This window comes from Barbatula barbatula (assembly GCF_947034865.1).
Source record: "Barbatula barbatula genome assembly, chromosome: 5".
Taxonomy (NCBI): domain Eukaryota; kingdom Metazoa; phylum Chordata; class Actinopteri; order Cypriniformes; family Nemacheilidae; genus Barbatula; species Barbatula barbatula.
In genome coordinates, this window is record NC_136769.1 from 16,288,107 (window position 1) to 16,304,720 (window position 16,614).

Below are 16,614 nucleotides of genomic sequence, written 5' to 3' on the forward strand. Positions count from 1 at the left end.
ATATTAATACTGTAAATAATTCAGCACCCATTTATGATAATGTCACGATAGCTAAAAACTCTTTTTATTGATTATAATATTATATATTATAAAATTTGTATTGGGTGCCAATAAGTGGACCAATATAAAGACCTCCCACACACACAAAATTACAGATGAATTTGACTAACAACATTGTTTATTCATTAGAAAAATAATATTATTATGAATTATATGGGCCATGATATTAGTGCAGAGAAAATTTGATATTGTGTCAGCCCTAGTGTGTGAACTACCATCCCTCTGGTAACTGTTGCTAGCACACGCTTATCCAGAATGTCAGTTCATACCGTACTACTTAGATTTGTCTACAATTGAATTATTAGGAGCCAAGCCAAAGCCTCAATTAGAACAATTTTGGCATCATTTTTCAAGTGTTTCAGAAGTATACTTCAGATTTTTAAATTATACTTCAAAGTTAAGTTGCCTGATTAACAATGCCACTGGGTTGGCCCTCCTGACTGGTTACAGCTGATCCAAATGCCAGGAAAACATCAAATTGACAGTGTTAAACCCCTCAGTAGCTGGTCTTTAAAATCACTCTATCATCCACATCTGGCTTGCTTGAAATGCTATTAGCTAAAACCGCATTATTTAGGATGCTGACAATGTTCTCTCTAACTTTGAAGCAGTGTGCCTTTTTGTTTCTGGGTAGCGCATTAATTCGGGGCGTTGCTACGGGCGATCAAGGAAGAAATTGATGCAGGTCCTGTGTGGCATTTCTAATGCGTTCTTTGCTACTTTTAATGCTTCGTCCTCCACTACTTCAGGCGAATCAAAAACAACAATAACGTTAAAGAAATCTAGTGAAGACCGCAAAGAGTGGCCAGTGTTTGACAGGTAACGCTGCTGAGATTCGCCTTCCGTAATCGAGCGTGTTATCATCTTAAAAGGTTAAGGGCGTCAGTAAACCTATCAACATCTACTATCGCGAAAGCTGACAGGCATCTTGTTATTCCTCCGTCAGGAGTCTAAGTGAGCAGCGCGTCTCTCTCACGGTAATGAGGAGAAACGGCGGAGCTCTCCGGCAGAAGGTCCATCAGCACGCCTCAAAACGCCCGCTGTCGCCTCCTATCAATATCACCTCAAATTACAGGTGACAAGTTATCAAATCTGAGATATTACAAACTAAACACAGTCTCCCGGGAGACCTATTTGTTTAAGATATAGGCAATTAAACACGGTGCTGAGTGTCAGGGATGAAAGACTCGCTAGAGCGCCGAAGCTAATTTGAAACTCCTCAAGGAAATCAGGGGGTTCAGGGGGGAGTGAAGGGAGGGGTCGGGGTGAGAATATTCTGGTGGGATGATAATAACAATAAGTGGGAAAAAAATATAAGTAGATAAGGTGCGGATGGAGGATCTTCTTTAATCATATTTAGTCTCTCGGGTCAGTTTACGGCGCTGGAAAGCAGCTTTTGTTTGAATGTAATCTGCCAGCAGGAAAGACATGATAAAAATTCATGGAGGTGTTCATTAAATCTTAATGACACCGTTCACGAATGATCCTTCCGACGACGGTCCAGCTGTTCCTATGGAAGTCTGAGTCGTGTCGACGTGCCTCGCGTTCTCCGCCCTTCAGGTAGCGTTCGCCAAAAGCTTTGGCTCGCTCACAAGACGGGAGGAGAGCGGGAACGGACCAGCAAGTGATGGCTTCAGGTGGAAGTGTTTATCACATGGCACTGACTGAGCGTGGCATAAATTTGTCCCCACAGCAACAGTAGCTGCTCATTCAAAATAACATCGAAATGTTATTACATTCCACTGCCCTTGAGGGACGACATTTTAAAAAAGAGCTGCTCGTTCACACTAACCGCTGATTTGTTATACTAAATCACTAGCAACAAACAACAATAAAGAAAGAAAGAAAGAAAGTAGTATTAGAATAATACTATTCTGAATCTGCCAATGAGTCAACATAGCCCGAAGAAACCACATGCAAACATCATGGCGTGATCTAGGAATTAATATTTCATGTTGACATGCCTGTATTCAAGCATGCGATTTCAACATCTTACAAAAGTAATCTCTAACTGAACAACTACAAAAACTGTAGTGATGGAGACTGATTTCCTTATGGACAAGTAAACTACATCTTTGATTCTGTTTGTGCACAAACAAGCATTTCGGGAACAGTAATTGATTAACCAGAAAGCGCGGTCTGCTTTTATTTACAAAAATCCAAAATGATGAAAGGCAGCCGGGCGCAGAAAAACAAACAGATTTCCTTGAAAGGCATTTTCATGGGACCCATGAGATACCCAGACATAACACAACATACAGAGTCTCAATGTCCACTATAAATTCAATATCTGCTCACACAACAGGACAAAGCTTTGTTGTAGTCAGAGAGCACCGCATATTTACCCTCAAAATGAAAACCAGGGGAACAGAGAAAGTTTCACACATTATAAACTCCAGCAGCCGTGATGATGTTGGCACTATAGATCTGTTCAAAGCACTATAGGCTACAGTACAGTTAACCCAAGTAGTCTTAAATGCACAACTATTTGAACACTAACCAAATATATCACCATTTCTATTCACTACTTGTACACATTCTTCTATAATAAGTGAAAACTTTGTAAAATAAAACAGTAAAATTACAATGTTTTAAAGTGTGGGGTTAACATGTTGCTAAGCTAACAACATGAAACTCAAATGGCATTAAAACACATAGCACTAGTAAATCCAAATAGTATTAAATCAACTCAACTAATTTGAGCACTTTATCACAAATATATAACCATTTCTTTAACTTGTCCACGTTCTTTTATCATTTTAGTAACTAGGCATGTTGCAATGCATCGTGGGATTTCCTTCCTGGATACACCGCTGCCACTTTTGTATCTCGCCAAATCATGGTCTCTTGAAAAGCAGCCTAATGTTGCTTCCTAGTGCCCACTGTCTAGTCTATGTTAATGACAAAAACTGAGTAGGCCTATGAATGGGCAAAAGTCTTTGAAAGGGATCCAGTGAGGCCACCTGTGGACACAGGACTTTATGAGAGACTCGAACCAAAACAATGGACACATCTCAGCAGAAGTGCCAGCACGGTTTTGAAAATGGTGGATTATTATTTCAGCCAAGAGAAATGAAGCAGAACCAAGCACATGGTTGCCTCCAAATGAGATCATTAGTAACGGCAAATAATGACTGAACTGGTTAGTCGAAGCCTATTTCCTGTCAAATAAATCAAGCTGCTGGGGGACTTCAAATGGCGCTTTTGTCAGAAAAAAAATAGACAGACCGCATTCAGGTAAATGTTCTGTATCAGAGGAACCACGTCCACCCGTTTACTACACAAAATGGTCCAATATATTCAGGCTCTATTCAAAAGAAATCATCCCCACATGTGCCACACGTCTCACGCTGGAAAAAGCTCAAGGCAAACCTGCAGATTGAAATCATGTTCCAGTCTTGATACCAAACTGTAACGACAGGCTCTGTTGAGTGTTATCAATTAATCAGCCATGATCACATGTTCTGAGGTGACTTTTTCAACTGCGCTGACCTTTCTCAAGCCAGGTGTGAGGGATAATGAAGGGACGAGAGAGCTGTGCCCCGGGGAGACGTTTCCAAATAGAGTTCATGTCACAGGCGTTTCAGCATGGTGCAGAATAATTGTTTCATGATTGGATGGATGATCACTTCAAAAGAGATCTATGTTAGTTTTTTGTCCAATGGGAGAGGAAATGTTTCGAAACATGCTATAAAATAAATAAATAAATATAGAATGTGACCTCAGTGAAAGCGGCTATATGTAGCTATTGTATGTTCGTGTATTCATCACTTTTTTTATTGAGGAAACTATTTGTAATGAAACCCAAAGACCTTCTTTTTCTTCATACAACCTTTTATAGTCTGTGAAAGCATGTGGACCAAATCAAATGTAGTCACTGTTTTGACCAGCTCACATCACTATACAGCTTGTGTGAACACAAGCAATGAGTGTCACCACAGTACCACCGGTGTCAGTTACAACAAGGGTTTCAGAATTCAACATAGTTCAGCCAAAAATGTCAATTCCGTCATGAATTACTCACTCTCTAGTTGTTCCAAATCTGTAAACGTTTCTTGGTTTGGTGAAACACAGAGAAAGACATTAGGACGAAAGCTTGTAACCAAACTGATCTTGGCCTCCATTGACTATCATTGTAGGAAAAAGGTGGACAATGGTAGTCAAATGTGCCACAGAACAGTTTGCTGTCCGACTTTCTTCAAAATATCTTCTTTGGTGTTCAACAGAATGAAATATTTCCAAATATCAGAACAAAGACATTTAGACAGATATGGAACTACTCAGAGGTGAGTAAATGAAGACAGAATTGTAATTTTTGGGTGAAGTGTTCCTGGAAAGTTTCTGAAACACGGATACAAGCTTGAACAAACTCAGAAATGTCAACGTTAAACACAGTGAAAAGCAAAATAAAAGTCTGGTTAACTTGAACAAATTTTGACACACCCAAACTGTTGTATTATTTATTTTTGTAAACTAAAGTAAATGTGCAAGTAAAATAAAAAAAATCCTATTTGTTGTCCTATTTTTATAGAAACACTGTCATCGTATTTAGGTATTTTATTATAGTTACAAATACTATAGTATAGTACAAATACTATAGTATAATTAACTTTTTTCATGTGGGCAAATATATTACTATTGTATAATAAAAAACTGAAAACACAGAATCCAAAAAATATATCATTTGGGGAAAATATGATGCCATAAAAGAATAAGTCAAATACAGTGTAATACTTACAGTCGGGGTTTGTTTACATCCCTAACCTTCTGTATGAGCAGTAGTAATAGTCATACTTGCTTTTGCAAGCACCGCTAATTACAGCGAGACCAAGGTCAGGGTTCTCCAGAGGGAGGTTGTTTTTCCTTTCAACGTTAATAGTCTTAACGTGAGTTACAGCTCTGAAGTGAATTCTGGGTAATTTCTGAAAAGAAGCATTAGCCATTGGTGATTCTGACATTAGAGTATCTTCCGCCTATATGTGAAACTGAAATGAGGCGAACCACTCCCAACTGGAAACTCTTTATTTCCTTGTCTGTGTCATTCCACGTCTACTTGCCGAAAAAAGGAAGTGTAAAATGAGACTTTGCCACAATGAAATAACATGATGATAGAGCCCTTCATCTATGCCTGTCGCCATTGTTTCTAAAATATCAGAGGAATTAACACTTCAATAGGGAAATTAATTACATTCTTAGTTTCAACAAAAAAAGAAGCTTTGCGACCTAACAAATCCCTGGTTCAGAAACAACCATACACGTACACGCTCAAACACACATTCATTATGATAATACAATTGTTCTTTATCTGTATTGTATTCACAAATTCAGTGCTGATCATCTAACGTGATCATCTGCAAACCGGAACAACAATGGAACAAAACCAACAGCCGTGCTCTGCGCACAAGGCTTTTTTGGACGAAATACTGTAAACGCGCTCCATTCATCTGGATATTAAACGTCATAATTCAATTTCATTTTTAACTCCACAGTTGTTACAGAAGAAAAGTGCTGGTCTTTATTAGTGCTCTCCAGCCTCTGTCTTACTCCGTTTTCTCAAGATTTAAAACATCATTAAGGTTTAATTTAGTTCTGAGAAAAAATGCTGGTTTAATATGGCTTTAGCCTTGGCTTCTATCCTGTTTCTGCCGACCTTCAAAGGCTCGCTGTGAATGAAGGGGATGCAGAGATTAACATTGTGTAAGCTATGCCCAATAGAACCTGCCAATGCTGTGACGACACAGGCAACAATCCTGTTCAGATAGCAGATCCAATTGTGTCAGGAGAACAAACAGCTTGTCCGTATTATGTCATTCTCTGGATGTTCAACTCACCAGATTCAGAACTGAACTGAGAATGACTATTCAAATGATGAATCTGAATTGAGGTACAGAACAGTAGAAAGGATATGAAATAAAAAAGATATGTACATTTCTATTCATACTAATGTCATTTAGAACATGTATATGACTCTTTCTGTTGTGTAAAACAAAAGAAGATATTTTGAGAAATGTTTTTTTGTTCATACATTGGAAGTAAATGAAAAAGTAAGTAAAAAAAGTAAGTCAATTATTAATGAAATTATTTTTGGGTGTTAATAGAGTCAACTTTAAGTATTACTATCCCAGATCTTGAAAGTGATTCTGTATAGCAAAATTTCAGTCATATTTTCAAAAGGAATCAATGAGTGCAGTGCATTCCGCATTTGCTTCTCTCAGCTTCTAAATGTAAAACATCAGCCTGATCCTGTCGATGGGCACGTCAGTACATTAAAGTCCGGCCACATCGCATGAGGCAAAAACAAAAAAGGGAGAAAGCAACAAACCGCGGGCCATAATTTCACCGGCAGGTCGATAGTTCTGTCTGGGCTATATCAGTGACTGACCGCGTGACACTAGCTGCAGGGTAATAGAAATTATATAGCGCCATTCAAACTCTTCTACTTACCCGCCACATTCAGGTAAATGGATGGACTTGTCTTGTTTTCTCCGTTCTTCTCATTAACAGCCTGGACGTAGTACCTCCCGCTGTCCGCCGCGGCAGTGGCCAGCACCACGAGCTGGTTGTCCAGCGTTATAGCGCTGCAGAGAACAACAAAGAGAAAGAAACAGAGCTTTGATAAACGATTATTGACGATTAGTCTGGTAGCCTAACAGATTTCACAATGGGAACAGAGTGACAGGGTTTTAATTAGTGAAGTGATGCTGTGTTGGGTTCCATAAAACTATGTTTGCTGTAAACTCATTGCGCCCCGGGTTTGACTGGGAGATGTCTAGCGTGGAGGAATTTCATGGGGCCCTGAGCATTTTCAATGTACCTGATCCCTCATTCTGACACAAGCTGAGAATCAATGAGCGATAAGGGTCATTACGGACAGAAATACAGCTGTTGATGTGTATACACCCATGGGGCTCGTGTCTGAGAGAGGGAGCTGAATGCTGGAACCCACACATGTATGACCCTGGACGTAAATGCCATCGAAAGTCTGTATATAAAGGCTTCTGTTAGGAATGAATTCCCTTTATATACTTTTTAAATAACATTTAATACAATATATAATCATCTCTAATCTTATCTATATTCACAAGAGAATTAGGGCTGTCAAACGATTAATCGCATCCAGAATTAAGGGATTTTGTATTTATAAACATACACATACATGTATACATATTTAGGAAATATGTACATGTATTAATTTATATTTATTCATTTTTATATTTTACTTAAATATCTGCATGGATTTTAATGTGTTTATAAATACAAAAGTATAATGCAAAGGAAAGAGTAACCCGAAAACACAAACTTTTATTCTGGATGCGATTAATCACGATTAATCGTTTGAAAGCCTGGAAGAAAATACTATAGACCTCCACAACGAATCGATAACTGTTGAGTAAATTTCATATACATTTTATATTATAACAAAACATAGGCGTTAAGTTAATTTTGGGCCAGAGTGTGCGGTCAATGAAACCGTCTATGATATAGAAACCGTCATAACATCAACTGTATAAATTTGAAAGGACATTCTAATAATAAAATGGATTCTAGCACAGCATTTATTGTTTTTTATTTATTTACACTTTATCTGGATTTGATATTCTGTAAATTACTGTTCAAAATGTAATGTATTTTGCTAAAATAGACAAAAACACTTGCAAAAAAGACCAACCATTCTCTCTCTCAACAGAAAAGAGCACTTCAAAGTGATGCCTGGAAGAACCATTTTTGGTTAAACCATTCACTCAAACGTTTTTACAAGAATCAATTCTTTCTTTTTGATAAAAAACCTTTTTTTGGATCTTAAACGTTCCGTGGATGTTAAAAGGTTCTTTATAAACCATTGAGACAAAAAACGGTTATTCAATGGCATCATACAGCACCATATTATTACACAAAAACACAGCAGTGGCATGGTTTCACAAAGTTCGATTCTAACCGCAGTACAGCACAGGCTATCTGGCGATCAGATTCAGACACTTATTGACTGATGACAAAGCAGCCGCTCTAATGATTAATCTCAGCACGCCACACCTCATCCATCAGTCGCAAGTTTGCAGCCAAGACACTCGGCGACAGATGTGCATCATTATCAATTTAATCGGGTGCCAGTCTCTCTGCTCTTCTTTAAGGTGAAATTACCATCTCAAACCGCCGACGTGCCACAAAGAACATGGCGGTGCTTTGATTACGCCCGACTCCGTGTACGCTAGAATTGTTTTCCCTTTATTTCCGCAGATAAAAGAAATCCCCTATTGCGTCTCGCTCCAGCCCTAACTCCTACTCCTTATGCCGCCTCCTTCCCCTCCCTTGTTTTCTGATTAATTGATGACATCCTCAATTACACATCACTGCTGTCTAAGAGATTTTCTGCTCAGGCGTGACCAATGCGTAGAAAGCTCTTGAGAGGCTGAGCACGACTTGGGGATGCTGTGAAACTTATGATTAGTTTTGCAGCTCTGTGGGACCTGTAGCATCATCCTACGCTGGGAGTAAGACTTATGACTTCTTTCCAAGACAGATCTCTGCAAACGATTGTTAAGTCGCTGGGACGTTTTCAAAGAGACAAATAAAAAAGAGAAAATGTGACTGTCTGCATTTCGGCGTCAGACGATATCGATGTGTAATTACAGCGAGCTTCAGTTCTGCTTATTGCCTCTTCAGCGTTCCGTAATTAATCTGGGATTAACATAAAGAGATCCATCAAAAGTCTGCAAAATGTTGAGTGGGGGGTCTGCGAGAGATGAGGATGCATTACATCACTCTCTTCACCCTGGCACCTGGCCGCAGATCCGGATCCGGTCTGCACGTGGGAAATAAAGGCGCAATTCACAGATGTCAGCGACGGCTCGGAAAGGTCAAAGCGGCCCGCCTCGATAGACTTTTAATTATTAAATATGCAAAAGGCAAGATAGCTTGGCAAGCGCTAGGACTTTTAAATTGATGTGTTCATAAACACCTCACCTTTATGATGATTTAAGGGCCTAATAGCATGCGAGATCTCTATAGCGCTGCCAACGGAGTTTTGTAAAGCGCGGACTGAGCGTTTACCTGGTTTGTGCTGCGAGCGCCATCAATATGACCTGTGTATTAAGTGATTTTATGATTAGTCCGGATAGTTTCTATTCCATAACTATTGTCTAGATGAATAACCCCAAATCATAGAGGAAACGATAATGGGAAGGCTTGTTTCTGATCCCTGAGGACTCTTTGATATCAGCTTATTGAAAATGCAGGTTGGAGGCCACGAGAAATGTTAATCCACTTGGAAAAAGTCCTGGGAGGACCAGGTAATCAAAATATTCAAGGGCGGCCATTTTGTTTTGTTGAAAAGGCACCCGCCAGGAAAAAGCATGCAATATGAAAAATGCCATAGTCATTTAACCAGCCGAAACAATAAAATCTTAAGATCAATTCACAGAGATAAGCTTTTTAGTATCTCTCTTTTGAAGTCAATGCATTGCTTTTTGGAAGACTATTGTCATTAACATAATTGAAGATGAGTTACTCATACCATGGACTCGGTAGGACGTGTCTGTATTCACCACCGTTGAAGAACAAACATACGCCGGTGAGGTCTAGAAACTAATTCTCCAGGGCACTGGACAGACCGCTTGAGATATTACATTAATCAACATGGCAAGAAGCAGCTTTCCAAAAGCCGGTTTAGAGAATATTTGTTTTCATTTACTGCCATAAATTACACTCTCAAAATAGGCTTACCAGTCCGGGCTGTACGACAAAGTAATTAAAATGTCAGCAACTCATATTGTGCTCCTAGTTCCTGGGAGCCCAGCTGTGTGGATCTGACTGTCATTCCAGCTTGATTTATGATGCTCCCGGGCCTCGCTAAAGTTTTGTCCACCCACATCAGAGGCGTACCCAATTGATGCCTAGGGACCGGGCAGAGAGACAGAAGCTCTGCTACCCTGAGGCAGTGTGACCTGGAATTATGTCGGAATCATGGAATACACAGCTTTCAAAGTGTTTACCTCACAATGCTGCCACGACAGAACAGATCAAAGTCTATATTTAAGTAAAACAGGGAAAGTATCTCGCCAGGATATGCTGTAAAAAAGCAGCCTGAGTTTCGATTTATATGCGACTATCATGCAGTAAAACTATCTTGAGGGGCAGACGGTAGACCCCGGAGCCCTAGGATCAAACAAATAAATGCTGAAAGTGAAGGTAATCAGGTCAGGGCAATTTGCTTGTTTGAGAATAGGACGCCTGAGGTGGTCTGTTGGCACGGGGTCCAGACTTTTCTCATGCCTTGCTGTGTGTGGGGACGATCTGTCAAGCAAACACATTCAGTACAGATGAAACACAGAAACTCCGGAGGACTGCTAAAGCAAAAGCCTAGACCTCAAGATCTCCTTGTGCGTCCTCTATGGACACTTTGTTCCAACTAAAAGAGAGAATTTCCCCTGATCCGCATCCCTTCAATCTGACCTCTCAACACAGAAAAGACTGTGTGCTCCCCTGCTTTCAGTGTCTGGAGGCAACCAACCCTGCTAGATGTTAAGTGTTATAGAGGATTGTCTGAGATTGTTTGTCTAGACATATCTGTCATAAAAGAGAGAAGAGGAAATGAAAGAGAAAAGAGAGAGAAGCTCAGGTGATCAATGATGTGAATGTGATGACAGCAGAAAATTTCTCTGGCAGTCCATATACAGAGCACATGAAGAGCGTTTGCTCTAGTAATATCCATTAAAGCCAACAGTCCTCTGCAATCCTCTATGTGTGATGAATGTGCTGGCAGTTTGTAGGCTGTGGTGGACAAATGAAGATAACAGTGGCTGTCTTCAGCCTCTCCTGCACAGCAATGTGAGCAGTTCTTAAGGCCATGTAGACACACATGCATTAAAGAGATAGTTCACCCAAAATCGAAAATTCTGTCATTATTAATTATCTTCATTTCAATCCTGTGTGACTTTCTTTCTTCTGCAGAACACAAAAGAAGATATTTTGAATATTGTTGATAACCCATTGACTTTTGCAATGTTTTTGTGTCCAACCACTGGTTCCCAAAGTGGGTGCCGTGACAACTGGCTAGTGGTGCCGCCGAACCTCAGCTTTTCTCCAGTGTCATTTAATAATCTTTTTCATTATATATTTTAAAATATATATCAAAACACCAACATATGAGAATGTCCATACGATAATGAATGATAATGAAAAACACATACATATGTAAAGTTTAAATATTGTTTTTACCGCACTTGGACTGTTCGCAGACAAGAATCGCTCAGCTTAATTTGTTGTTTGGCAATCTGGATTTAATATTTATATGTATGTACGCATGTACATTTAGTTAAATCAGGGTCGGGGTGCCGTGGGACAAAAACCCTACAAAGGGTGCCTTCCTTTCCAAAAGTTTGGGAACCACTGGTCTAAACAATAGAAGTAAATGGGGACAGTCATTGTTCAGTTACCAACCTTCTTATGAAATATCTTATTTTGTGTTCTACAGAAGAAAGTCATACATGTTTGAAATGACATGAGGGTGAGGAAATGATTTTCAATTTTGGGTGCGCTATGTCTTAAAAATTGCCTGCAAAAAGCTATCGTACCAGTGGAAACTTGATACTACAAAGCTAATCACCAATTACAGTTCCCATCCTCATCGATCAGGGAAATTCTGTGACTTTTCCAGTCTTCTGTCATTTCATTAGAGGGACAATAACAGAAAGTGCGATTTCAAAATAAATAAATTAAAATAAATAACTATAATTATATTATAGAAACTCAACATTTTAATTACGTGTAATGATTTTATTAATTGTCATAACTTTTTCAGGTCTGGAAATTGTCTTGGGTTCATTTTACGATCACAAACTCAACTGCCCTAAATAAAATCTACATTTGTTGCTTTCCTCATTTACATCAATAATGCCATTAATCTTTTAGTTTTGACAATGCTCTGTTCACTGGACAATAGAGTGAAAAAAATGTAAATGTAATGATAAATTCCTGCCAGTTCATTACTTCACAGATATTTTCATTAGCGCATAATGCTAAAATGTAAAATAAAAACGAAACAGCTGTTAAACATTTTGACAGATGAATATTTGACAGATTTTTGTTTCGTGGAGACCCTTCATTTGACAGACTTTAAAACATAAACATAATGGTCCATAAAAATGTATATTAAAGGTCCAATGTATGAAATATGTAAAGGGACCTGTAGATCTGTATGTAGATAGACATAACTCATTCTAAGATAGAAAAAACACAACGCTTCATTATGTAAGGTCTTTATACACCTCTGAACATATAGTTATGTATATTATATTGCATTTCTGTCAATAGATCCTCCCAAAAACTAAACACTTGACCTTTAATATAAACCTAATGGTCAATCAAACCCAAGATAGTAACCTTCTAGTATTAATGCAACATACATGCGTGTCATTATTTCTGAAGCAGTGTTAGTAAAGGTTGTTGCCGAATGTTCCTGGCAGAAACACATGGATGCAGACAGTATAAAATCTCTTAAAACAGCTTTTTAAATCCTGTTTTACATGACTATGCTTGTGTTTCTTCATGGAAAATAAGCCTGTGTTGCTCTGTTTGCTTCTCTACACATGGCTGTAAGTTATTCCGGAGCCAATTTTCCAACTTGTTCATAATGTCTAAGTAAAAGCCTCCATTCCCGTGGCTGGTATAATAAACCAACTGTTAATTATGCATTTACATCTTACAAGTTTGTGTTAAGGCAAGGAATATAAATCCAAACATCCCCAGATCGTTTTCTAGACGACCTGAATGAACCGTCCTGTGGGTCTGATGCATGTCCTCTGCTTACTACAATGAAATATTCAGGTGAAAGCAGACGATCAAATATAAAAGAGTCTGAAGGGATATTTCCGTCAGCTTCGGACAATAGTGAAAAGACATCCAGACGTACTAGTTTCTCACTTAAAATTTTGAAGACCGTAGCAATGTTACAGGTTAAAGCTCTCAACCTCTTCAGCTCAGCGTCTAAAAAATACTGGTGCCTAAGGAATAAATGCATTGCATCTGTACACAACTTTTAAGTCACATCAAATGGGTTCTCTGTGCCTCTCCTAAAACCCGACCACATAACTCTAGGGTTTCTCAAGAAAGCTAACTTTTAATGCATATGCTTTTTATGCCACCCCCAGAAAAATGAAATAAACAGCATTCTTTAAGGGATCAAAACTCTTTTTCATAAGCATTGCATACCTTCAGGGTGAGGGTTACCAAACAGTGAAGAGGCAGGGGGGAGTGAAGCTATGAGACCCAAATAAACACTGTCGCACACCTGTGGGCTTTCTTACCTTCACAATACATTCAGTATAATACGACCCTAGCAATAAAACTTCAAATATCTTAATGTAAATTAACCAAAACACACTGGGACAGATCCAGCTCGGACAAAAGAGTGAAGTACGTTTGAATACCAGTAAGTGTTTAAGTTTGGAAGCATTTTGGTAAATGTAAATTTGGCTTGATCTATAAGAGAAAAAGCATTGCTTCTTTCGCTGGTTGAGACTTGTAGGGGGCATGGTTCACCCTCCAGGACAACATTAGACATGCAAACACTCGGCATGTAATTACACCTGCGCTCCAAGTCACTCATCTGTCTTTCTGCTTCACGGCACCATTACAACTACAATTATTGAGATGAACTGAGAACAACGCCGAAGCAAAAAAAACATGCAAAGTTTACAAGTTCACTTAGTAAGCAGCTGTGAAAGTTTTTGGAATGCAATACAGGCAGAGATGGCTGTGCGTATTACTGTCAAGCAAAGCAAAAAAGTCGCACCAAATTCAAAAAGCATCTAATCTGGCTCAACACTCTCCTCAACCCCTGAACAGGCTATGATCGGGACAGCCTTGTCTTTGGGTCCTGAGACTGTCAGCTTTCCTTTGGATGCAGTCAGAGTGACAGTACTACAAAGACAGGGAGGCATCTTTGTTGTGTCAAGGGTCTGCAGCAACACTGTGACTTAATAATGAGATGAGACGTGCCTTATCTGAAATGCTGTGCTGGTGTGAGCCTGTGCACAAGAAGAGAAGGCAGTATGTAGTATTCTTTTTGATGAACAAGGTTTGGGATGCTTGCCCTCTGGACTGCTGATGCCCCTTTTGTTTTCTGCGGGTGCCGCATGTGGACTCGACAGCAGCCGTCTCAGCCAGTTCTCCTGCTGTTTTTTAAGTCTTCTGTAACTTTAAAAGCTCCTCTAATCCGTCACTTGAAAAGAATAGCCCTTCATTACTCTTCCTCGTGTTGTTTTATACCCATGTTAGTTTCTTTCATCTGTGGAAGACTAAAGGAGAAGTTGTGAAGAATGTACCGGTTGTTTTTACATGCGCTTGCAATGAATAGAAGAGAAATGCATTTTTACTTTTTACAAAAGGACATCAAAGCACCATCAAAATATTCCAAAAATGACTCCAAAGCTATAAGACTTTGTTTGGGTTTGGGCATTTTTTGAGTTTAGAATTTTACAATTCAATAATATTTTAAATAGTACTCTTTCTTATATAATTGTGTTTTTTCAATATTTGAAAAAGCATGATTTATTTAGTTTGCATTTGTTGTTGTTTTATTTGATCTGCTACTTATTTGAAGAGTTTGGTTCCATTTAATTCCTCTTTTCAAAAATCATGTTTTTATTATGTTTTATTGTGTAAGTCAGCTGTATATTTTTTTATGGCTCAAATCAAAACAAACCAACTGCAGTTTGATTGATATTAATTGGACTGCACAATAAAAAACTGGATTTTTGGAGTTATCTCATTTTGGAACCAAACTCTTCATTTCTTTATCTCTTCATTACCATTTACAGCTAGAATTACATTTGAAGGCCACATTTCATTTTACCTTTCTTCTTTTTTTATATGTATTTTTTATTCATTTCTAAACAATAAATAAATGTATTCATAAATAAATTACTGTTTACTACAATCATTTCTGTATTCAACCGATTTGTACCTATTTGGAGGCAACGTGTCGTTCTTTTTTTAATATGTATTTTTTCATGTATTTCTAAACAAATAAAATAAATGTATAAATAATTCAAACGAATAAAAAGGATTTGAGGGAGTTCAAAACATGACAATAATTCATTAAGAAACTTTTCACTCCTGTTTTCATATTCATCGAGTAAAGATTATCTTCTTATCTGCTTTAGCACAATGTGTTGCTTTAAACATAATTTTCCTGGAATCGCCCAATGCAAATTGTACTCGTTGAAGGACTTAATGAGGTTGCCAGGCAACCAGGTTTGCTGGCAGGTCCCAGCATGCTCCTCAAGTAACCCGGCAGCCTGTGTGGGTCTGGACGGTGCGTGCCCGTCTGCTCCGGGGGCTTCAAGTGCTAGCTGACATTTCAAAGTCTTTGCGTGCGATTCATTATGGAATATCATCCAAAACCTGATTAAAATGATTTGCTCTGTAATCATTTAACCTACTGATTTTTCATCTAGAAATAACGACAACAACGGAATCACAATGCAAAATAAATTGTTTAAAATCTGGACAACACAAAAGAGGGGAACATTCAAATATATACAGTACATGGCTGTCACCAACTTGCCTCCTACCCCCTATCCCCCTGAAATTAAATTGGAAAATAATCTCTTTACACAACCTGACAGAAGTGAAGCTACATAGGCCATGCTAGTTAATTAGGATCTTGGTATCATGAGTAATGATAGATAATATAAATGGTCGGCTCTTGGGGAGAAGAGAATTCATTTTCATGAATCTTAATGAACTTGTGAAATGTATCTTCAACACCGTACCGTGATCCTCTAATTAAAAAAGACATAGTTCTGTCGTGAAAGTCTTCAAGGGGTGTTTATACTGGAAGAAATCTACATTATTCTGACACTTTAGTTCAAAAGTTGTTAAAACAGTAAGTGATGACTTCAAAGAATGAAAACTAGTCCTGGTAACACCAAAAGAAACACAGCTTGATGCAATGATCCGATGTATATTTACATTTATGCATTTAGCAGACACTTTTTCCAAAAGCATCAATGCAGTTTCCTTCCTTTGGATCGAACCCATGTTCCTGCCATTGTTAGCACCACACACACCTGAGGTGAAGTAACTCTATGCTAAGTGACTTCGCCGAGGCTTCTCATTACTGGTGAAATCCATCTTGACAGTCACTTGAAATACATTCTTGCTCCTGAACTCTGTCCCTCTTGTTTCAAAGCGAGCTATAATGCACTCAAGTCACAGAATCGGACTGTTCATGAGCTCAAAGAACAGGCCAGATCTCTCCAAAGCCGCACAGTCAAGCTTGTCAGCACAACTGCTCTCTTTACTCTGAGTCATTACCATTACTGTGGAATAATTATACCACCTCAAACTCAACTACCCCTCCAAGACTTTCCTTAATGTACAGGAAGCCAAAAGGCCAGTCCTCTAAAGAGCCTCGCTGGCTACTGGAGTCCCTTCCTACCCAGCCCATTAGTTTCTATTAATATCAGACACTCGATATGTGTGTGGGAAACCTCAAAATGCTGCCTGTGGACAGGTAAAGGAAAACAATTATTTTGTATTGGATGTAATGGA

The 16,614-nt window shown here is 38.7% G+C and overlaps 1 protein-coding gene across 2 annotated transcripts in view; it reads right to left on the bottom strand.

Moving 5' to 3' along the window:
• Window positions 1–16,614, bottom strand: part of sdk1a (sidekick cell adhesion molecule 1a) — a 226,678-nt gene that overhangs the window by 92,067 nt on the left and 117,997 nt on the right. For both annotated transcript variants that reach the window (XM_079456077.1, XM_079456076.1), the window contains exon 5: window positions 6,505–6,638. In XM_079456077.1, the coding sequence (XP_079312203.1) occupies window positions 6,505–6,638 (134 nt within the window). The remainder of the gene's footprint in view (window positions 1–6,504; window positions 6,639–16,614) is intronic.